The sequence below is a fragment of the Lissotriton vulgaris genome, chromosome 2_1, assembly GCF_964263255.1.
Source record: "Lissotriton vulgaris chromosome 2_1, aLisVul1.2, whole genome shotgun sequence".
Taxonomy (NCBI): domain Eukaryota; kingdom Metazoa; phylum Chordata; class Amphibia; order Caudata; family Salamandridae; genus Lissotriton; species Lissotriton vulgaris.
The window spans coordinates 843,076,911-843,099,857 of NC_141687.1; the positions used below are offsets into that span (position 1 = coordinate 843,076,911).

Consider the following 22,947-nt stretch of genomic DNA (forward strand, 5'->3'; position numbering starts at 1 on the left):
GAGGGCGAAAAGCATGGCAGACTTATACCAAAGCAGGAGAGGCTCCTACCCTCCGGCACTTCCCTGCCCCCGCCCTCCTGCTGAGAGCTCCTGTGTTGCACTCGACCCAGGGGTGTCCAACGCTGCTCCAAGAGGGCGAGAAGCATGGCAGACTTCTATCCAAAGCAGGAGAGGCTCCTACCCCCCGGCTCTTACCAGCCCCCCCTCCTTGCTGGGAGCTCCTGTGTTGCAATCGACCCAGGGGTGTCCAATGCAGCTCCAAGAGGGCGAGAAGCATGGCAGACTTCTACCCAAAGCAGGAGAGGCTCCTACCCTCCGGCACTTCCCTGCCCCCCCCTGCTGAGAGCTCCTGTGTTGCACTCGACCCAGGGGTGTCCAACGCAGCTCCAAGAGGGCGAGAAGCATGGCAGACTTCTACCCAAAGCAGGAGAGGCTCCTACCCTCCTGCTCTTACCAGACCCCCCCCCTCCCTGCTGGGAGCTCCTGTGTAGCACTCGACCCAGGGGTGTCCAACGCAGCTCTAAGAGGGCGAGAAGCATGGCAGACTTCTACCCAAAGCAGGAGAGGCTCCTATCCTCCAGCACTTCCCTGCCCCCCCCCTGCTGAGAGCTCCAGTGTTGCACTCGACCCAGGGGTGTCCAACGCAGCTCCAAGAGGGCTAGAAGCATGGCAGACTTCTACCCAAAGCAGGAGAGGCTCCTACCCTACGGCTCTTACCTGCCCCCCCCCCCCCCCCCGGCTGGGAGCTCCTGTGTTGCACTCGACCCAGGGGTGTCGCACGCAGCTCCAAGAGGGCGAGAAGCATGGCAGACTTCTACCCAAAGCAGGAGAGGCTCCTACCCTCCGGCACTTCCCTGCCCCTCCCTGCTGGGAGCTCCTGTGCTGCACTCGACCCAGGGGTGTCCAGCGCAGCTACAAGAGAGCGAGAAGCATGGCAGACTTATACCTAAAGCAGGAGAGGCTCTTACCCTCCGCCTCTTCCCTGTCCCCCCTGCTGGGAGCTCCTGTGTTGCACTCGACCCAGGGGTGTCCAATGCAGCTCCAAGAGGGCGAGAAGCATGGCAGACTTCTACCAAAAGCAGGAGAGGCTCCTACCTTCCGGCTCTTCCCTGCCCCTCCTGCTGGGAGCTCCTGTGTTGCACTCGACCCAGGGGTCAGCTAATCGTTCAAAGCACAGATGCGTTTATTTCTTTTCTTCACGGGTTTAGTATTGTGTGGGATGAATAATCCAGACACAATGGTGGGGGTCCCTCTGACGAAAGTGACTAGTGTAGGGACACTTGTGAGGAACTTAAAGTGTGTCTGATAAGACTTTCGGCCGAACTATGACGTGAGAGCTTATTTTTTTCTTCACTGGACGCAGTGTCATCTTTATAGTGTTTGCGGTTTTTTGGGGGTCTTTTTCAATAATTGGGCAGCCCTCACAACCTCTGCCTCTGCAAGCTGCAGCACACAGAGGCGCTTCCTCAACTCCGGTTGCAGCCAGTGCTCCTGCTCAACACCCGCCTTCTTCACTTTGAGGCTGCTGCTTGGCCATGGTCGAGGGGAGGAGCAAAAGGAAGGACCTGTGAACTTCCCCAGGACGCGTGTAAGGTAAGCAGCCCCCCAATATAATAACTCTACATGGGGGAAAAAAGTTGTGTCTTTGTTTAAATAGCGCTTCTGTTTTCAGCTGATCCTCGTTAGTTTGCAAGCAATTAATGAACGCCACAGCATCACTCGTCGCCACCACAACATCACTCAGCGCCACCACAGCATCAATCTGTGCATCCATTCCACAACAACTGGTTCAAATATGTTCTCTCAATGTTTCAAGCTTTATTACAAATTTCACAAAAAGATGTTAATATTTCACTTCTGTTCTTGGATTTTCGTCACAATAAAATACACTGAACATAATCTTCACAAAAGTTATTTACAAAAGTTTAAGCTATTACCATTATAAATTACAATAACTTTTATTTAAGTATTAATTATTAAAAAAAAATTTTTAAAAAGCCATTGTTATTTGTAATATCAATACATCTAAGTCACGTAAATACAACACATATTGCATTACAAATGCTATAGGTGTCACATTTGCGAAAGTTAAAGCTATTGGCATTGTAAATGACAAAGCTATTAATTTAGCTATTTTCAAAACCAACACATAAATACAAAATTTGTCATTTACAATACCAATAGCTCAAACTTTCCTAATGCGAGACCTATTGCATTGCAAATGCTTGTTTTGGTTGTTACACTGTGAGTCATTTTTAGTCTGTAAGCACTATTTTCTTTAAATAGTTTTTCCTACAGCAGGCACAACATGCTTTCCTGCCACATTGAGCGCACTTTGCACCCTTTTACTTTTTAAGCAGCCCGGGACAATGGTGGCCGCTTTTTGGAATAGGTCTAGCATTTACAAGAGTTTGAGCTATAGGCATTGTACATGACAGAGAGAGATGGGACAGTAGTTCTTGAGTTCGCTGTGGTAGGCGGACGGTTTCTTGACAAGGAGTTTGACTTCTGCGTTTTTCCATTATTGGATGAAGGTGACCATGGTGATGGATGTTTTGCAGATGGCGGTGATCTCACTCCTGATCCTCTTGCTCCCGAAGTTGAAAATATGGTTGGCCCAGAAGTCCGTGGGTGCTCCTGAGTGGACAGAGGTCATGATGGCTGTGGTGTTCTATGTGATGAGATCATCCCAGGCGGGGAGTAGGTGGTCAGGGTTTGCACCTGTGGAAGCAAGGAGGCTGAAAGGTCAGAAGGGCTGGGGTCAAAGTTTTTGTGACTGGTGGAGATCTTGTCATGGAAGAAGTCTGCCAGGGTGTCACAAAGCTCTGGGAAGGGGTGATGACATTTTCTGTAGCTGTTGAAGTGTTCTTTGCTGAGGCTAGAACTGGCTTTGATGTGGTCAGCTAGGACGCTCCATTTTATCTCTTTCAGGAGTTGGTGGTATTGGTTGAGGGTAGTCTTGAAGGTGACTCGGTCTTGGGCTTCTTGCTGGTGCGCCAATTCCTTTCCAGACACATGCAATTTTGTTTTGTGATTCTCAGGTACTTGGTGTACCAACTGGCCTGTTTAGTGGATTTCTTGAGTTTGGTGGGTTTGACAGGGGCGACTCTGTTGGTGCAGTTGGTGATCCAGGCGGAAAAGTTATTGACAGCATGTTCTAGGTTGGCTGCGGTGTCAGGGTGGGAGGTATTGAGGGCGTCAGTCCATTGGCTCTCTGACACTTTTTTCCAGCTGTGGTGTGAGGTTCTGGGCCGCTTGGCGGCTGTGCCAGGAGATCCTGTGATGGTGAAATGGACAATGGCATGGTCTGTCCAAGTGAGCTCGGTGACATGGCTGTACTTCACCTTGTCTCTGGCTATGAAGACAGGGTTGAGCGTGTGTCCTGAGTTGTGTGTGGGATTGGTGACTGGTTGGGTGAGGCCAATGTTGTTCATGCTTTGGAGGAGGTTGGCGGTGTTGGTGTTGTTAGGGTGAAAATTGAGATTTTTGAATTCAATGGCAAGAGGGGCGATGAAGTCGGGAATGATGTTGCAGGAAATGGGGTGTGGTTCTAGACGTCTGTAAGGAGGGGGCATCTCATGGTGGTTTTGCCATCGGTATGGAGTTGGAGTCTGTGTGGATAATGGAGATTCCACCTCCATGTTTGTTGATGCAGTCCCAGTGTGCTATCTTGTATCCGTCTGGAGTTGCTGATGCAATGTCAGGAGCGGATGTGGGGTTGAGCTAGGTCTCGGTCAGGAAGATGAAGTTGAATGTGATGTAGGTATGGTGTCCCAGATCTCAGTTGCGTACGTGCAGAGTGATTTTGCATTGAGCAAAAGGCAACAGAGTTGTTCTGAAGCAGTTGTGGCTGGGGTGGTGTTGGTGGTCCTGAGTGTGGATGCTCCTGTGTTGCAGGAGAAGAGGCAATGCCGGCAGGAAAAATGTCCTGCCATAGATTGTGGAGAGGAGTGGCAGCTGCTGCGGAGTCTGGGGTCAAGGGCGCGGTCCAGGGGCATACTGGCGCCGACAGACTTGTCTTTCGCGCTGGCTCCGCGTGTGTGCTACGTGGCTGCACTGCAACCTTCTTTAAGTAGGTCCTGGGAGGTGTGAGGGGCGCTGGGTGGTAGTGGACGGGGCAGGCAAGAGGCAAAAAGGAGGGAACCGGCAGGAGAAAATGGAAGAGAGCGACAAAAGTAAAACAGGCACAAAATACGGCAAACAAAGGCGGGAAGTACAACAGAAAACAAACCAGGAAACCCAAAAACAATACCCCAAAACAGGACTAAACAGTGGGGTAACAGAACAGTTTGCAAGCAAGCAAGGCAGTCAGGAGGGAAAACGTGAAAAAGTGAGCCCCAAGAGCACACACCCACTTCGAGTGTAGATGCACAGCTCAACATCTGACACATCCAACAAGTCCCATTATTTCTTGCAAGGGGTTCAAATGGGAGACTACACTTCATTTTCAAGTTACCCCATTGACTAATGTTGATAAAAACTCGTAAACAGAATTAAATTGGGTTAACACTTTTGTTCCAAGGTATAGTAGAGAACGATACGAAAAGGCCAAAGTTATAAATCACCAAATATTGCTTCTTTATACGGACATTTAGTTGTATGCATTATTAGGTAGCAGACATGCATTGTCATTCATAATCCACTTGTTAGGAGCATTAATTGAGTCACACTCACACTGCAGAATGCTTATTTTCTAATCCTCTTGAGCTGAGGAAGTCGTGAAAAATGATGTGTTGGCTGGACACATATTTGCAAGGTGACAAAATGCACAATTTCCGAAACGTTATCAAATATGCCCGCTGGGCAAAAGTCCTGAAAACTGTTTTTGCAGAACAATTAACCCCCACCCCAAAATCTTCTTATACGAAAACTCTCATTCCAAGATTTTACATAGGTGTTTCCTGAGAAACCTACATTTCCCCCCCAAATTGTTTTTACAAAGCATTATCAAGTTTTTGGATGAGAACCTTTGCAACTTTGCACACAATTCAGATTTCGAGCTTCATAATTTCTGTAAAATGTACACCAGGCAGTTGAATCCCTAGGCATGCAGCAGTCCCAGCATGTTTCTCAGAGACAGGCTGTTTCGGGCAGTGGCTATGCACTCACCTGAAAACAATCCCAGTGATGAAGTACAGGATGCCCAGCATGTCCATGATGTTCCACATGTCTGTGAAATACTTAACACCGCTCATGTACAACTAGGAGAAAGGGGAGAAGGAAGCATGTCAGTTGAGATATATTGATGTTGAAGACTGATGGAAGACTCAATTATGTACTTCTTGTCTGTTTGTGAAGAGTGGATCATCCTCTAATAATGCATGAAGCAAGAAATCTAACTTGTGGGAATGAGACTACTCACTGTACGGGAAATAGTGTGGTCCCCTTGACGTCTCCTACTGACATTTCCACTCTACACTGTCTGATGTACACCTGAGTGGAGCCAATTAAAAGAGATTGGTGCCTTCTGCCTCTTTGCACGGTACCTTCTCTCTGCATTATGGGATCTCCACCTTTTTGAAATTTGTGGAGTAGGCATTCGGATAAACACTAATGAGTGGTCATTTTGAATAAGGATTTGTGGCTATTATAAGTGTAAGAACACAGATGTGAAAATTTCTAGGTGGCAGCACTGACCTTGGAAAACAGATTAACTCTCGCCCTTGCAATCTATGAGGTCTTTAAGGAAAGTTCATACATATTTCATTACCTGCTCTTCTTTAATCACATTTCTAAAGTCTTCCCCAGTCTCTGTACCACTCACAGGTACAAGTGCATCAACACAAGCTCGTCAGCAAGGTAGCTCAAGGGGGCTGTTGCAAACAGGAGGGTGGGAGCACACTGCCTCCCATCCGGGCACTCAGTTTGCCCTAATTCATCATGGTACATGCAATGCATGATAACTCTTACTTCAACAGTAGTCTTTAATTGTTCACCCTTGTTGGTCCAGCCTGTGCTGTGCAGTCTTTTCAGCACTCCCAAAATGACTTGTTGCTCTACTGATGCAGGATGAATCTAGAAACACGTGTCTAGAGTTACACAGCATAGGCTGCACCAACAAGGTTGGAAAATGCACGACTACTACGACCACGGTGCAAGGGTGCCTGCGTTGCCGCATGGTATCCAATTATGCGTCAGGACAGGGGAAAGCTCAGGGATATGTCATACTGTTGTAAATATGAGGCATTCCTTTGCTTTGGAAGTAACGCCACACGGTGCAGCTGAATGGCATGCGGCACCGCACTGCATTACTTCCTTGTAAATATGGCCCTTAGTTCTTAAGGTAATAGACAAATCAAAGTGTGCTCATCGATGAGGTGAGTAGGGTGGACCTAAAAATATTTTAGTGGAGCATTCACAATAATGTATTTTGATAACGGACTCCAGAGTGTTATCTTCACTGATGCAATTCTTATTGATTTGAAGTGGAGTAGTTCACATCCATAAATGAAGAAAAAAAAGTAAAAATTGCATTCTGATGTCAAATGGAACGGAGCTATGATATTTTATAATTTACAAAGAGGAATTGGTGGTACTATGGAGAGTTTGAACGTTTAACACTGTTATATCTTCTAAGAGTTAGTAGTATGTGTATTTTTATTGCACCTGGTAAGCTGGAATATGTTGGGAAAATAAGGCAATGATTACGTCAGCCAATCTTTCCTAATCTCAATGGCCTACAGGTAGTTTAGTAAAATGTCCTGCCCTGTGCCCTAGTGCAAATTTCCTGTTTAAAAAGTCTACCGGAAATGACATCCTAGAGCAGAAAATGAGGGGATGGGAGCTGCGATCCCCGGATGGAGGAGCAAGGACGTTGACACTAGGGCCCTGTGGTGTGCTGGCCAATAATAGTTTTGTTGTGCTGTGCAGGGATAGAAGGGGAGAACAAGGGATGTGCTGGGCTGGCTGCCAAACTTAGAGTGGGCGGGGGCAGGGAGAAGGACGTCCAGGTCAGCCCTGCTGGGTAATTACGTGTTCGCAGTGTGGCAGCTCGGAGTATGGGATGGGGAGCACGAATGCCTGTCAGCCCCACCATTGCTCTGAGCAGACCTTCACTGCAGTGGGACCACTAACTGTTGTCCCCAAGGGCTGCTGACACTGTCTTCATTCAACAGAAAAAGCTTCAGGAGCTTAGCATCTTGCAAAGCTCCTAAGGTTCAAAAAAACATGCACTCCCCAAGAAATCATGCTGAAGTTCATTGCTCAGGGTGGACAATTGGTGAATGATCAAAAACTGGTGCTTTGATGGTGGATATACTACCGGAATAGGAGAAGAGAACGATTTTAGAGGAGGAGGATGGGTGTGTCATGGCAAGCGGTCAAAAAAGAAAGGAGGACACACTCTCTACATGGTCTAAAATGAATTGAGTGTGGAAGGTGTGCTTCTTGTGTTTGGGGTACCGAAAAGCCTTGCACAATTTCTGCCTGTTGTTGATACAAATTCATATACAATTCTACATGTTTTGCTCTATTTGACGTGCTGACTCTGACCTCATCTAATTTGAGAATATCAAGAATATGTGCTGCATACCTGTCTGATTTCATCACACAGCAAGATAAAGACCAGCACATAGACAGAAATTTCAAGTCCAGTGGGCACGGGTTGGAAGTTCATCAGTAGCACATAGGCAAAGAGCAGGAGGAAGCCAATGTAGAAGATCACGGTCCAGGAGAAGACCACAAATGGTGATGTTATGAAGGCTCCATACTTCCAGAGTTGGGACTGTTTCCCATCCGAAGGCTTTTTCCTTACAACAGGGAGAGAAACAGATATGTCAAGATCCTACATTTCAGCCACCACAGGGTAACATCTGCATGCCTGTAGAGACCTATTGCGTACCTCAAAATATTTTTTGTAATTACTGCACAAACCTGTCCAAGTCTTTAAACTATTATTACAAATAAGCAGGATCCTCAGAAAGATTGGATCTTATCTCTCTCCTGAGGCGATGAAGCAGGCCACTGTGGCTCTGGTCTCGTCAAGACTCGATTATTGTAATGCGCTGTATGCGGGTATAAACAAGAGTCTTGTTCACAACACAGATGGTCCAGAATGCCGCAGCCAGGTTGGTCCTTAATCTTCCTAGGCTTTCCTCAGCCTCCCTGGCCAGAAAAGACCTTCACTGGCTTCCCGTTCAGTCCAGGATCACATTCAAGCTTCTTTGCCTTGCTCATGGGGATATTTATGGTTCTGGACCAGAGGGCCTTAGGTCTCTCTTAGTTCCCTATCTTCCCAGCAGAGCACTTAGGTCCTCCACAAAAAATCTTCTTCTAGTCTCTAGATTTTCCAAGGCAAAATGGGGAGGCAGGGCTTTTTCCACCCTGTTTCCTAAGCTCTGGAACTCCCTCCCCCCTGCTCTGTTAGGACAACGATCCCTTGTTAATTTCTGAAAGGATCTGAAAACTTGGCTTTTCCGAGAGGTCTACCTATAATCATGGACCCGGTGATCTGAGGCTCGATAATTTGATACCTGCTTTGTCAGGTGCCTTGATGCCCTTGGGCTAAGTTGCGCGTTATAAATCCCCATTCATTCATTCATTCATTCATTCATTCATTCAAAGACTGAAATGTTTACCAATCAAAATGCATTATCCAATTTCCCCACATCCTGATTGCTTCAAACTATGTGACAGTGAACTACATTTCTAACATTGTAGTTCAGTGCTTCCAGGCGGAATGGATCGGAGGTTAACAGTCTAGCTGCTAACCTCCTCTATTTAATCCCATGACTGGCACGACGCACAGAGGACGCTTTCAGTGGGCGTGACGCTGGCGCGTCAAATGCAAGCGCGTCCGCACCTGGTCATCGCCAGGAGCCAGGACTCCTGCATGTTTCACACCAGCATCAGGTACAGACTGAAGGACATATACATATATACCAACCAGGAACTTCTCGAGATCAGACAAGGTAGTTCAAATAAATGTACCCACCATGCAAATGCTACGCCTAGAGCTCCCAAGGTTATGGAGGGGCCTTTCACGTGTAGGTTCTGTCAATTTCAGAGCCTGAGATTGGAACAGCACCTCACTGATTGTACGACACATGACCTAAACAAAAGTCAGAATAGCCCCTTTGTAGAGGTAGACACCTCTCCCCAGACCCTTTCGGGAAACCAAGGCTGGAATTGCTTACTAAGCAATGTTAGAACTTTACCTAAACATGCAGTTGAAATCTGGGACTTATTTTCCTCCAAGCTCCCCGACATTGGATTCCTGACCGTAACCTGGATCAAACCCAGCTCCACCCCTGCCATAGCAGCGGCACTCCTGGAGGGCTACCGCATCCAAAAGTTGAACAGACAAACTAAGGTGGGGGAGGGGTTATAGCCATAATTCATAGATAATCCATTAAAGTCTCCATACTCGAGCAACTAAATAATGACAAAACTGAAATCGCAGTTTTTAGAATTGACTGGCTTTCTCAACAGTTGGAAAGGTGCCCTTGTATACCGGTCCCCAGGCCCCCTCTTAGAGTTCTCGTTTAATCTAATGGAATTAATTTTCTCTCATGTCATTTCAACAAAAAAATGTTTGCTCCTGGGTGACTTTCACGTTCACAGTGAAAGCCCCACAAACCGGGATGCTTTGACGCTCCTGGCAGATTTAACCACAATAGAATTAAGTAAGAACAACGACGGCCCCACCCACTCAGCTGGACACATGTTGGATCTTATTTTTACTCATTCCGCTAACATTTTCTACGGAGGTTTTGTACCAATCTCATATGCTGATGATACTCAGCTCGTACTTTCCTTCGACAAAAATAATCCCAATGCTCAGTCCACTTTTTTGAAGGGCATGACGGCTATTGCTAGCTGGATGAGGAATAATTTCCTCCTGCTGTGAGGTGGGCCCCAAGCTGGTGGCTAGTGGAGCTGGGCGCTGCTCCGGCTCCCAAGACTGTGGTCAAAAACCTGGGCGTCCGCCTGAACCAGAAACGAATAATGAAGAGCACGCCGCAACTACCGCCGGCGCTTGCTTCCATGTGTTAAGCCTCCTTAGCAAGTTATTTCCCTTCCTCCCTCTGACCACGCAGAAAACCCTCATCCAGGCACTGGTGCTAAGCCACCTGGACTACTGCAATGCTCTTCTGATCTCAGCCAATGAAGCTTCACTGAACAGATTGCAAGTGGTCCAGAACACTGCGGCTCGCCTGGTTTCCAATGCTCCCCCCGATCTGCCTCCCTCCCTCTCTTGCAGCAACTGCATTGGCTCCCAATGCAGAAACCGATCAGATTCAAGATCTGCTGCATTGTGCACAAATCCTTTAATGGCAAAGGGCCCAGCTACCTGGCAGAAAAATTAACTAAATATCTGCCATCCACGTCCCTACGCTCAGGGACCAAGTCTTTACTCCTTGTTCAACATTGCAAAAAATCACGCCTAGGAGGTACAACCTTATTCCATCAAGCCACCCTCTACTGGAACCAACTCTCCATCCCTCTGCGACAATGCCCGGATCAGTTACAGTTAAGAAGGCTCCTCAAAAATGTATTGTTTTAATTTGCTCCCCTTCTTTGGCCAACTGCAGCAGTTCCATAGTGAGGATATATCCCTTGGGGGTGATTCAGGCACTTAATAAAATAATAAATATGAAATATCAAACAGTACTTACCAGCCCACCTCTGCAGTCTCCAATTTGCAATGCATATTGCAGCTGCAGTACACCTGACACTTGACTTGTGTTATGTTCTCTACCCGTAACACTAGGAAAGTGTACCATCATATCCATATGTTGGATGATAATCATGGTCTGGTACTATAAAATGAGATACATTCCCATTCTAGTACCGAATGGAATGACAAAGCCATTGACCAAACGTGTGAGCCAATGAGCCACCAGGGATGCAGTTGCCAAGATGGTCATAATTTGAAGAACTTTGGTAGCAAGGGGCAATACCCTTCAGCATCCTCCCCTGACATCATCTCCCCCTGTGACTGCATGTTGTCAATGGTGGGGACCTCACTATACACCGATTTGGCTAGCCCTGTTGCCGCCATGGGCTGCCTTGGAGGAGGGCTGCGCTGTGCCCCCACCATTTAGTGTTTTTATTTCAAATCTGTTTTTATTTTCAAAAGAGAAGAAAAAAAAGGATCCCACACCACAGGACCAGAGGTACACAGCGTTACGCCTACAACCCTATCCAGGGCCGGCCACGTGCTCACATATTACATGCAATTCACTAATACTCAGTAGAAGAGGTGAGAGGATACACAGCATTACGCCTACATCCCAAAAGGGGCCTGCCGCGTTCTGTAGTGCATATAATGGCATAGTCTGATCCCATGTGGGGAAGACCCCTAGTGTCCACCCTTGTAAAAGACAGGCAACACGCCCGGAGTCAACATTCCGCCCAACAGGGCCCTAGAACCGGCAGAGCAGCGGAGAAAATAGAAGAGAAAGGACAGACGATAGGAGAGGAACGAAGGAGAAGAGGAGAGACCATGCAGGAAGAGTAATAGCAGTGTGCGCTAGGGATGAGAGAGCAGGGTGTGAATGCCAGTACCAAGGCGGCTATGGTGGGGTCACAGCACAGGAGAGCAGCTAGGGTAGCAATCTGCTTGGATCCAAGGGAATAACAGCATCCATGAAAAGGTGCAGCATTCTCAGTTTGGTGGGCATATGGCGGGCATGTTCAACCGTGCATAGGTACTTAATTAAAGGTTGCCAAACAGCCTTAAAGCATGTATCGCGTGCCTGCAGTCGCGCTGTGAAGAGCTCCATAGTGGCAAAATGCCATAAACGCACAAACCAGGAAGCGATTGGAGGGGCCTCAGTTTTTTTCCAATACAAAGCAATAAGTTGCTTAGCGGCTCCTAACTTTTAAAGCGCCTAGATCCAATCACTCCTGGTGAGTGTCTTCAGGCCAACAGGTTTGATGCCCAACAAGCCCGCACTAGGATCATCAGGCAAAGGGAACCCCAGCACCCCCCGATGTGGCTGAGGACCTCCTTCCAGAGTATAGTCAATAACGGGCAAGCCCACCAGATGTGAATGAAGTCCCCCGTCGCAGATCGGCATCTCCAGCATAAGGGGGAGGACGAGGGAAACATCCTGTGAAGGCACTGGGGTGTGTAGTACCACTGAGTCATGATCTTATAAGCGTTTTCCCGTTGCGGAATACTACAGTACACTTTGGGAATGTCCCGCCACAGCCTACTCCACTGCGCAGAAGAAATATCCACGTCCAGCATTTCCTGCCAGCGGTGCTGATAGGGGTGTGAAGGCAGTACCTGTGGATATTGCAGAATCTGGTAGATTCGGACATTAGCCCCTTGGACTCAATAGGATGCCGGGACAGGCGCTCAAAGGGAGTGAAGTACCGCGTAGCTGCCTGATGCATGTCCTCCGCAGACACCCAGTGCCTCAGCTGGGTATATTGTATCCCTGCCGTTGACGGGACTCGGAACTCTTCCCTGCATTGAGCAAAGGATTTAAACACTCCCCCCCAAACAGGTCCATTATAACCCGGCAGTCCCCTTGTGACCATTTGGCAAAAGCCCGTGTATGATATGCCGCTGGAAAGGACGGATTCCCTTCTATCGGGGTGTGCGGCGAGGTAAAGGTTGTAAGGCCTCTGCACACGGCTACCGTATCCCAAATGTCTAGGACCGTTTTCATGGGTATCGCAACATAGGCACTCATAGAGCGTGCCGCCCGGTGGTGCCAGGCAAGGTCCCAGATAGTTCGCCCCGTCAGGGCTCGGTCCATGTGTAGCCATCTCTTCTCACTCTCTGTGACCACCCACTCCACTACATAGCGAAGATGTGCGGCCCAATAGTAGTCCACTAGATTGGGACATGCCAGTCCCCCCATATCCCGCGGTGCCAACAGGAGTTTCTGCGAGAACCGGGGTCTCTTCCCTCCCCAAATAAAGTTTGTGAGGTCACGTTGGAGGCAGCGTATACAATGTAACAGAATGGGGTTGGGGAGGAATTGAAAGAGATATAAGATTTTGGGAAGGACCGACATTTTAATGGCATTGAGTCGGCCCAGCCATGAGAGCAGCAATGGCCGCCACCGCCTCAGATCTTCAAGCACTGACCTGCGGCAGACTCGCCAATTAGCTTGCATCCACGTGTCGAGAGAGGGGGTCACTTGGAGGCCGAGGTAGTGAATGGAGTGGGCGGCCCATTGGTATGGGACCAGGCTCTTCAGGAGGGAGATTTCCTCCTGCGGGATGGTTAAGTTGAGTGCCCAAGACTTACTATGATTAATTTTGAGGCCAGAAGCATGTTCAAAAAGGCACAGCGTAGTATGAAGGGCCGGAAGGGACTCCCGGGGGCGCGTTAAGGAGAGAATAAGATCGTCCGCAAACAACGCCACCTTCCCTTCCGCTCGACTCAGAGCGATGGGCACCGACGGATAGAGCGGGGCCTCAATTTCCCGAGCGGTTGCCGGGCGAGATGAGGTCTTCACCCACATAAAGCTGGGAAGAAGATTCCTTTCCTGCCAACATTGGGAGATATTTGTCTTCCTAAAGTACATTGTACGCTGTTGTGTGAAACTAATGTGTTTGCATTTCTGTATACCTTCTCACACTGTATTGCAGTAGCTGACCAACTTACAAGGTCCTGATGAAAGCTGGAGAAACACTCCATCTAGCTGAAACTAGTCAACCATACTGCACAGCGCCATAATGTAGTCTCACATTCTCACTACCAGGCGTGGGTTTTAATCTTGACACCTACACTTATCTTTATGAAAAAAAAATTTTCAGTCTAGGTAGTCATTTTTAATTAAGCACTTTTTCTTTGAGCACTGCACTTTCTCTGTATTGTAGGTTGCGCACAATTGTGGCTAAATGCACCGGTTTCCAATTCCGCACCGTCTCTTGATGGCACGGGCAGCACACGGAGCAATTGTCCTTTCTCACATGATGATATGCCGCCACGAGGGCGGTCTGATGGGACTTTTTTAGCCTATTGTGACGCAACACTCTTCTCCACACACATATCCGCGTGATCCTCTTGCACCAGTCAGGACAACACACCATTTTGGACCTGGTCTTCTCTCTTTGTGTTGTTTACCTCAAGTGCAGGGGCATGAGGTGACAGGTCGTTAAACTATTACCCCTTTGACCCTCTGTAAATTTGTGTTTTGAGTATTGAGTCGGCCCAGCCATGAGAGCAGCATTGGCCGCCACCGCCTCAGATCTTCAAGCACTGACCTGCGGCAGACTCGCTAATGAGCTTGCGTCCACGTGTCGAGAGAGGGGATCACTTGGAGGCCGAAGTAGTGAATTGAGTGGGCGGCCCATTGGTATGGGACCAGGCTCTTTAGGAGGGAGATTTCCTCCTGTGGGATGGTTAAGTTGAGTGCCCAAGACTTACTATGATTAATTTTGAGGCCAGAAGCATGTTCAAAAAGGCACAGCGTAGTATGAAGGGCCGGAAGGGACTCCCGGGGGCGCGTTAAGGAGAGAATAAGATCATCCGCAAACAACGCCACCTTGTTTTCACGTGCCCCCATTTGGATGCCATGTATGTTGGGCGCCTGGCGAATCATCTTTGCCAGTGGTTCCACCACAAGGGCAAATAACAGAGGTGAGAAGGGGCACCCCGTCTGGTACCCCTAGAGATGGTGAACGGCTCCATGAGCCGGCCATTGACCCGAACCCTAGCCTGTGGGGCAAGATATGGTGCCATGATCCGGGTGATCATGTTCTGGCCTAGTCCAAGTTTACCTAAAACCGCCCGCAGAAAAGTCCAATCCACGCGATCGAATGCCTTCTCCACATCCAACGAAAGAAGGCAAGCCGGGATCCCCCAGTGTTGCGCCTTACCCACTAAGTGTGCTACTTTGCATACATTATCCGCCCCCTGCCGGTTGCGAATAAAGCCAACCTGGTCGGGATCCACCAGTCCCGGCATATAGGGGTCCAGACGCTTCGCCAAGAGTTTGGTGTAAATTTTGAGGTCGGTGTTTAGCAGAGCGATAGGGCGATACGATGCACACTGTGTAGGGTCTTTCCCTGGCTTTAAAATCAACGCTATCTCTGCCATACCCATATACTGGGACGGCCCCTCAGTGTCTGTAAAGGAGTTATACAGCCTTAAGAGATGCGGCCAAAGCTGGGACTGGAACATGCAATAGAAGGATAGGGGCAAACCATCCAGTCCCAGGGTCTTTCCAAGGGGGAGATCCCTTATGGCTGCTAGTACCTCTTCTTGAGTGATAGGGCCTTCCAGGGTCGCAGCATAGTGCGGGTGCAGCGTCGCCCCCGCGTAATTATTCAGAACGTCCTCTACCACCTCCGGAGCCGGCGGATCCTTCCGATATAGTGCCGAGTAGTAGGCCTGGAATGCCTCACGCTTATCCCCCTCCAAGGTGACCTTTGTCCCGTCCGGACGCTGGACAGTTGCTATATGAGCCTTAGCGGCACGCGCCCGTAATCTCCCCGCGAGCAACCTGCCCACCTTATCCCCCACCTCATAGTATTTCTGCTTTAGGGCCAGGAGAGATTTTTCTACTTTGTTAATGCGCAAAAGTCGGAGTTGCCCTCTAAGGTTGGCAAGGCGCCTCCTAGATGTTAACGAGTGGCCACCCTGGTCCCGTCGTTCCTCCAATTTTATGTCTTTTGCCAGCCTATCTGTACCCACATAACATATAACACTATCCTCTAGGGCCCGAGTCTCACGCGCCCTGGCAATTGAAAGAGTGGTTATATGGCCTCTTATGGTTGCCTTGAAGGCGTCCCACACCACAGGGAAGGGCGTCTCTGGGAGATCGTTGGCAGCGAAGTAGGAATCAATGACAGTTCGGATGCTGTCCACATCCTCTGGGTCTCGAAGGACACCCAGTAGGAAACCCTGCCGGGGGAGCGGGCACTCTGTTGTACGGTTAAGAGCCAGTCCTCTGATCATGGAGTCAATGGCCGCAAGACAGGTTCCTCCCGATCTCCCTCCAGGGATTTAATGTGCGCGATGATGCCCTGCTTTGCCTGGGAGGCCGACAGCTCATCTAGCGGGGGCGTGCAACGATGCCGCTGGACAGTGGTCCAAGTCAGCTTGGCTTGTATCCGTTCCTGTCGTCGTGGGCGGGATGGGGTTGTCGGCGGCGACGTCGGTACCTGAAGGAGCTGCGCCGCCTCCGTGAAGGTCCGTATCACTCTTCTTCTGCTCTCCCACTGGAAAATGAGGGCAAAGGGGTGGCCCCACTGGTAAGGAATGCCCAAGGTGCGCAGTTTCTCTGTCACTGGCTTGAAGGCTCGTCAGCGCTTCAGAATGTTGGGCGCCAGGTCCTGAAATATCTGTATCTTGTGCCCCTGGTATCAGAGGTCCTGTTTGTCATGGGCTGCTCTCCAGATAGCTTCCTTCTCTGTAAAGAAATGGACCCGTGTCAGTATGTCTGGAAGGAGGCCCGGTCGCCCCGGGGGCCCAGAAACTCGATGCGCCCGATCCAAAGTCAGCGGCGATGGCATTTTTGTCACCCCATACCTTGTGGAGGAGCTGCGCTACATACGTTAGGATGTCCTTCCCCTCTTCTCCGATGGGAACTCCCCGGATGCGAAGATTGTTCCGGCGGCTCCTGTTCTCCAAGTCCTCCTGTTTGACTTGCAGCTCATTATTCTGCTCCTCCAGAACCGCTAGACGCTGCCACAGCTGCTCCTGATCTTCCGTGCGAGCATCCATCGTTTTTTCCAGCCCATCCACTCGGTCTCCCAAGTACGGGACTTCTCTCCGAAGCTCCGTCACGCAAGTGTTTACCTCAGTTCTGAGGGAGCTGAACTCTATCTTAAGCTCAGCCATGAAAGAGGCCATAAACGCCTGAGTGACCGGCATCAAATTCCCCGCCGCCTGGGAAAAGCCCTCAGAGGCCGTCAACGCCCCCACCTTACCCCACATAGCCACGACAGAATTGTCCCTGGGGGCCGTGGCCGGGTCCAACTTACCCCCTTTGGAGCGCGTCATTGCCAGCCCTGGAGTGGTCCGGAGGCAGTCAGGGAATGCTGCCACAGTACGCCCACGCAAGGTTATTAGGGGGTCTCCCCAACGTGGCGCCATGGGTCAGGTGTGAGCTGAAGCCTCAGTCCCAGAACGGTAGGCAAGGTGTCGGGCCCCAGCCCCCCATGCCCATCTGCTCACTGGTACATAGGCACGGGGACCCTCCCTCTAGTCCGCCCCTCCCCCTACAAAGTTTTTAACAGGTATGATACAACTGTCGGAAGTGGTGTCTCTACCCCTTAAGGACACCAACCGCTAATGGCCAACAGGAGAGGATCCAAGAATGTGAGGCGGGGTGCGGAGGAGACACTCAACCCCCCTCAACAAACTAGCATGGGGTTTAGGAGGCAATATGAGTTCAGACGATACAATAGGTACAGCAGGCCGCCCAGCCACACAGCCCCAAGTCAGCTCCCGCTGCACCCCAATTAGCAGCCCCCAGACAGATGATAAGCCCCCCGGGAATTAGGGCATACAGAGCATGTGTCGCGGGGCAGTCAGTCGCAGCAACGGTAAAGAGTCCATACAAAAAGTCCCCACTAAAAGCGCTTACGCAGGATGGGGGGGCATACCCACCTCACCGCCTCCCTTCCTGAAGCCTTCCTCAGCAGTAGCGTCTCTGCACCACCTTTTTTGACCCCCATAGCGCAGTCTCAGGGTCCATCCAGCCCCTGGGCTGACAGGGCAAGCACCGCGGAACCAGGCCCACCGGGGTAAGGGCCCAGAGGCTCAAGGCCGGGTACCAGGCGGAATCGAGGGCCGTCGGTGCGCCACCCAGGACACTCCCGTGCCAGTGCCCAACAGCAGTCCCCCGCTGTCACTCCCCAGGGCCTCCTCACAGCCACGAGACCCAGCAGGTCAGGGCCCCGCAGCAAGAACAGAGGCCACCGACTGCAGGAGCACCCAGGGGCTGGAGCGCCAACCCACGGCAGGAAAGCAGGCAAAGCAGGCAAAATGATGGGGAGGAGCACGCACTCCCACTCCCCTCTCACCTGAGGTAACCACATCCAGCGACAGCAGTGTCCGGGCCCCGTCACTTCCAGCAGAGTGGGGGAGGGTAATGGCCCAGGTCCAACTTAAGTCTCCGCTGTCCAGTCGTGCCTCCAGCCGGCAGATTGCAGGTCGCCCCCTGCAGCTCGGGGACCAGAGGCAACAACCCAGTCGCAGGGCTCCAGCTGCCCTCACTCCGCTCACCGACGAAACTCCTTAGCAGGCCCCCAGGCCCGAGCAGGCCCCAATCCGCTCCTCAGCACGTAGGCCACAAAATGGTGGCTCCGGCCTCAGCTCCGTCCCGCGCTCCCCGCCGGGCTCTCAGGGGGGCACCACAGGCCAGGAGTCTGCCGCACTTCAGGCCCTCCACCAGGGGCCCGTCTGTGCAGGGGAGCCCGTAGATTCCACCGGGTCATGTCAGTTCCCACGCACCTCCGCCACCGCAGCGGGGTCACTCCAGGCATCGGGGCCGCCCACTGTACAAGGCCGCAGTCGGGGGTCAGATGGGAGGCCCCTGTCGCCCTTTCTCCATGTAACTCACTGCCTGTCAGCACGGGGGTGGGGGGAGGCCTCCAGCCCAGCTCCAGCCTCCACTTCCCGGCTGTGTCACAGGGTTCCCATCGTCACCAGGAGCCAGGGGCAACACCGCGGCTGCGGGGCTTCAGTCTCCCCCAATTCACTCTGCACCAATATTTCTCCGCAGCCTCTGGCACAGGGAGGGTTATGCAGGCATCCGGGGTGCAAGGGCCGTAAGGCGCAGGCAAGACGCTGCACGGGCACCGCCGGACAGCACACAAGATGGCGGCTCCCGCCTCTGGGCCGCAATGCTTCCCCCGTCAGCCTCTCGCAGGGGACACCACTAGACCGAATTTCACCGCACCTCCAGGTCCGAAGCCCACCACAGGTACTTCTCACCCCGGGGAGGGCAATATAAGCGCCCCAACTCCGCTTTACAGGCCTAAAACGGTGGTGGAGGGTCGGAGCTCCCACCAGGCATGTCCTACGGCAACTCCAGTCAGGCCACGCCCTCGCCACTTAGTGTTTTAAAAATAAAAAGGGCCAGGCCCTGAGGGATGGGGTCCCCGGGCCGAAATTGGCCCGAAGGGGGTGTCGTTCGGCCCCCTCCCTCTAATTTATAGAGAAAAAAAAAATAAATATCCTCAAAAAAGTCCGGGATTGGGTCCCAGACTGAAATTGGCCAGGGAGGGCGGCTCCCCTACCTCATTCAAAACATTCCTGGCCCTAGCGGATGTTGTTCCTGGGGTCCAAATTGGCCCAGGGAGAGGGCTCCCCTCCCCTAATAAATTAAAATAAATAAATAAATAAAAGTCAGACGGCAAGTCTTCGGAGGCCTCGCCCCCTTTTGCCATCACCCTTGCTGTTACCTCCAGTAAGTCTGCTGAGAGGTATGTTGAGGCCATGCCCCCTTTCTCCACCACTCTGCAAACGGGCCTCTTGGCACGCTACTCTTTGGGGGATGTAATCCTCTTGGATGCTGAGGGTTCTTGGGAGCCCAGAAGCCCTCCTGTTACCTCCAGTAAGTCCGACACAGCAGAAGTCCTGGCAGGTTGTTAGAGGACACGCACCCTTTTTCCTCCACTCTGGAAACATGTCTCCTGGTGCACTGTGGTTGGGGAATGAAATCACCTCCACTCCAGAGGGTACTTGGCAGCCAGCAAGACGTCCTGTTATCTCCAGTATGTCTCATAGAGCGCGATTGCTGAGAGGACTTCGGAGTCCACGTTGCCTTTTTCCACCACTCTGCAAATGTGACTCCTGGTGCACCGCTTGTTGGGGGATGAAGTCCTCTTGGATGCTGAGGATTTTGAGAGCCCAGAAGCCCTCCTTTAACCTCCAGTAAGTCTGACACAGCAGGATTCCTGAGAGCTGCTCGCAGGCCCCACCCCCTTTCTTCACCACTCTGCAAACGCGACTACGAGTTAAAAAAAACGATAGAAATTTACTTTAAAAGAACAAAGTTTACAGGTACGTTATAGTTAGGAAATAGAATTTAAAAAACCTTAGAAATTCACTGAAAAAAACAAAGGTTACAGGGACGTTATAGTTAGGCTCAGATTTCACTTGTACAAAACCTGTGAAATTCAGCAGTTATAGTTACCTGAGCTAACTAGAAGTCAAGCCCCCCACAATACACTGCTCAAGATTTCACATATTACATTACTCATGACATGGTCAGAGGCATCACTGATGACAGGATGTATGACGTTATAACGCATACCATTACAACTACCTACCATTACAACGCGACCATTACAACGCATACCATTACAACGCATAGCGCTTAGAGGTGCTGGATAGTGGTAAGTATAATTTACTATTCCAACTCCAGTCCCCGTGGACACTAGGGAAGGTGTTGGATAGTAAATTAAACTTATTCCCTATCCTAGAGCGCCCCCCAGCGCAATGCGTTGTAATGGTATGCGTTGTAAAAGTTGCGTTGTAATGGTAGGTAGTTGTAAAAGTTGCGTTGTAACAGGTGTATACCCTGATGACATCACAGATGACTTCTCACATGTGATGGAAACTATTTCTGCAGTACCAAAAACATTTTTGTGGAACATAATGAACACGCTTCATCAACTGTCAATTACTCATAGAGTTACTCTTTAATACAAAGATGTATAATGTGTTCAATACCTCTACACACCCATGATGCATTAGAAGCACATGCATTTTGTAAGCAGTTATACTCATTAGCTGGACACAGGCTGTACAAAATTAGGTAAAACGTAATATGGTACTTCCCTGCCACTATGTAAACTATAAAACAAGCTAGCACACTCATTGGATGATGTCATCAGTGATGTCATCAGTGATGTCATCAATTATGTCATTTGAGATATCATAAATGATGCCATGATTGATGTCATAGAACATGTCGTGGGTGATGTGATATGTGAGGTCATTAGCAGTGCCTTGCGGGCGTAAAATATAGTTAGCTCAGGTAACTATAACTGCCAAATTTCTCTGGTTTTATCTGAGTGAAATCGTGCCCTGACTATGTGTTTGTGTTTTTAAGGGAATTTCAATTTTTTTTTAATCCTATTTGCTAACTATAACATCCCTGTAACCTTTGTTTTTTTCAGAGAATATATATATATATATATATATATATATATATATATATATATATATATATATATATATATATATATATATATATATATATATATATATATATATATATATAGCTGTTAGAGTTGGTTAATACGTATTGCACATATTGTGATAAATTTGGTAGCACTGCTGGAGTCAGTGTAATGTTTTTTACCATTTACTTTACACCGTTCTCTTGCTGTGCTAGCTGGGGCATGCACACCACAGCTGGATGCTCTACAGAGAGCAGGTGAAGGAAAGCTGGGCAAACCATTACTATGCCTTCCCACTCTGGTACTTAAAGGCTCCACCACCCCATTTAGTTTATCATCAAATAGAGCTAAACTGCATATACTGGGAAAATTAGCAGACATCAACGAGCTTACACTGAGAAGTGCCTTACCCAATGCCCTCTTGGCCACATTACCTGAAGGAGATTAAGCCACAGCTGATCAGAGGGAGGAAGAGGAGGCAGAGGATAATTTTCCAATTCTTCGTGTCCCTTGAGATATGGCCGTACCACTGCTTGGACAGGAAGTTCTGTAGTGAAGAAATGGTCAAGTTGTTCAGACTTGTTGGGATAACAATTGAGGTGTGTGGTTTCTCACTTTGCCTACAATGCTTCAATTAACAGATGATTACTTGTCATGCTGGCTTTTGTTAGAAGCACTTCTAAATTACTTGTGTACCACAGGTATAGCAGCCCCATGGTGATGAGGAAATTATCCTAGGATATTGTGGAGAAGATACCTCCAAGTGGCAAAACCTGAGTCTTTACCTGTTTCCTAGATCTCAAGTGGGACTAGAATGCTTTAAGGCTTTCTTACACAAACCTGTAGCTTTTTAAGCTAATATATCTGCAATATTATACTGTAAATCGTCTATCTACATTTCTCTAAAAACTAGTTTTAAAGGAGGAACACCAAACCTCCTTTAGAGTGTTGAACACACTCACTTGATCACTTGATCTAATATGATGTCAGTGGGATGTACTTCAGAATATTGAGAGAAGGCATATATCGTGATACACTAATATTGTGGCAGAATATCGAGGAACAAAATATCGAAAGTTAAGTGCATAATGTGGAAGATTAGATTTACTGTTTTTAACTCCACATTTATAAATCTTGAAGGTATATATATATATAGTTCTGTAGTGAAGAAATGGTCAAGTAGTTCAGACTTGTTGGGATAACAATTGAGGTGTGTGGTTTCTCACTTTGCCTACAATGCTTCAATTAACAGATGATTACTTGTCATGCTGGCTTTTGTTAGAAGCACTTCTAAATTATCCTAGGATATTGTGGAGAAAATACCTCCAAGTTACCTTTTTTTGCATTTTTGTATGACTCGTGTTCATGACCTGCCTGAGTGTTTACGCTATCAATTATTTGTACTTGTATTTGTACTTGTATCATTATTGATGTATCTGGCTGACTATGCTCCCTCATGTACCTTCCCCACCCCAATACTATTTGCTCACACGTTGTTCTTTTCGTCTGTAATGCGCTCTGATATCTGCAAAGATCTTGTTCGCTCTATATAAAACTTTCAAAATAAATAAATAAATAAATAAATAAATATATATATTTATATATATATATATATACACACACACACATATATATATATATATATATATATATATATATATATATATATATATATATATATATATATATATATATATATATATTACAGCGAAAAACGGAGTTCCAAGCGTGCTCTCAGGCGCATTAATCCACACCACACAGTGTCATCAGCGAGCAAGTGCCGCGGGGGATTGACCTTCCAGGTTTTGATCCTTGTGGACACTGCAAAGCCTGTTCCAACAGTCATATGATCAAGGAATATTGGAACCCGAGTACCAGTAAAATGCAAACTATCATGCA

The 22,947-nt window shown here is 48.9% G+C and overlaps 1 protein-coding gene across 1 annotated transcript in view; it reads right to left on the reverse strand.

Annotated features, from left to right (window-relative positions):
- Positions 1-22,947, reverse strand: part of TRPM8 (transient receptor potential cation channel subfamily M member 8) — a 336,947-nt gene that overhangs the window by 26,013 nt on the left and 287,987 nt on the right. Inside the window, exons 15-17 of the mRNA XM_086958714.1 lie at positions 21,483-21,595; positions 7,532-7,748; positions 5,110-5,201 (exon numbers count right to left, since the gene is read on the reverse strand). Coding sequence (XP_086814840.1) covers positions 5,110-5,201; positions 7,532-7,748; positions 21,483-21,595 — 422 coding nt within the window. The remainder of the gene's footprint in view (positions 1-5,109; positions 5,202-7,531; positions 7,749-21,482; positions 21,596-22,947) is intronic.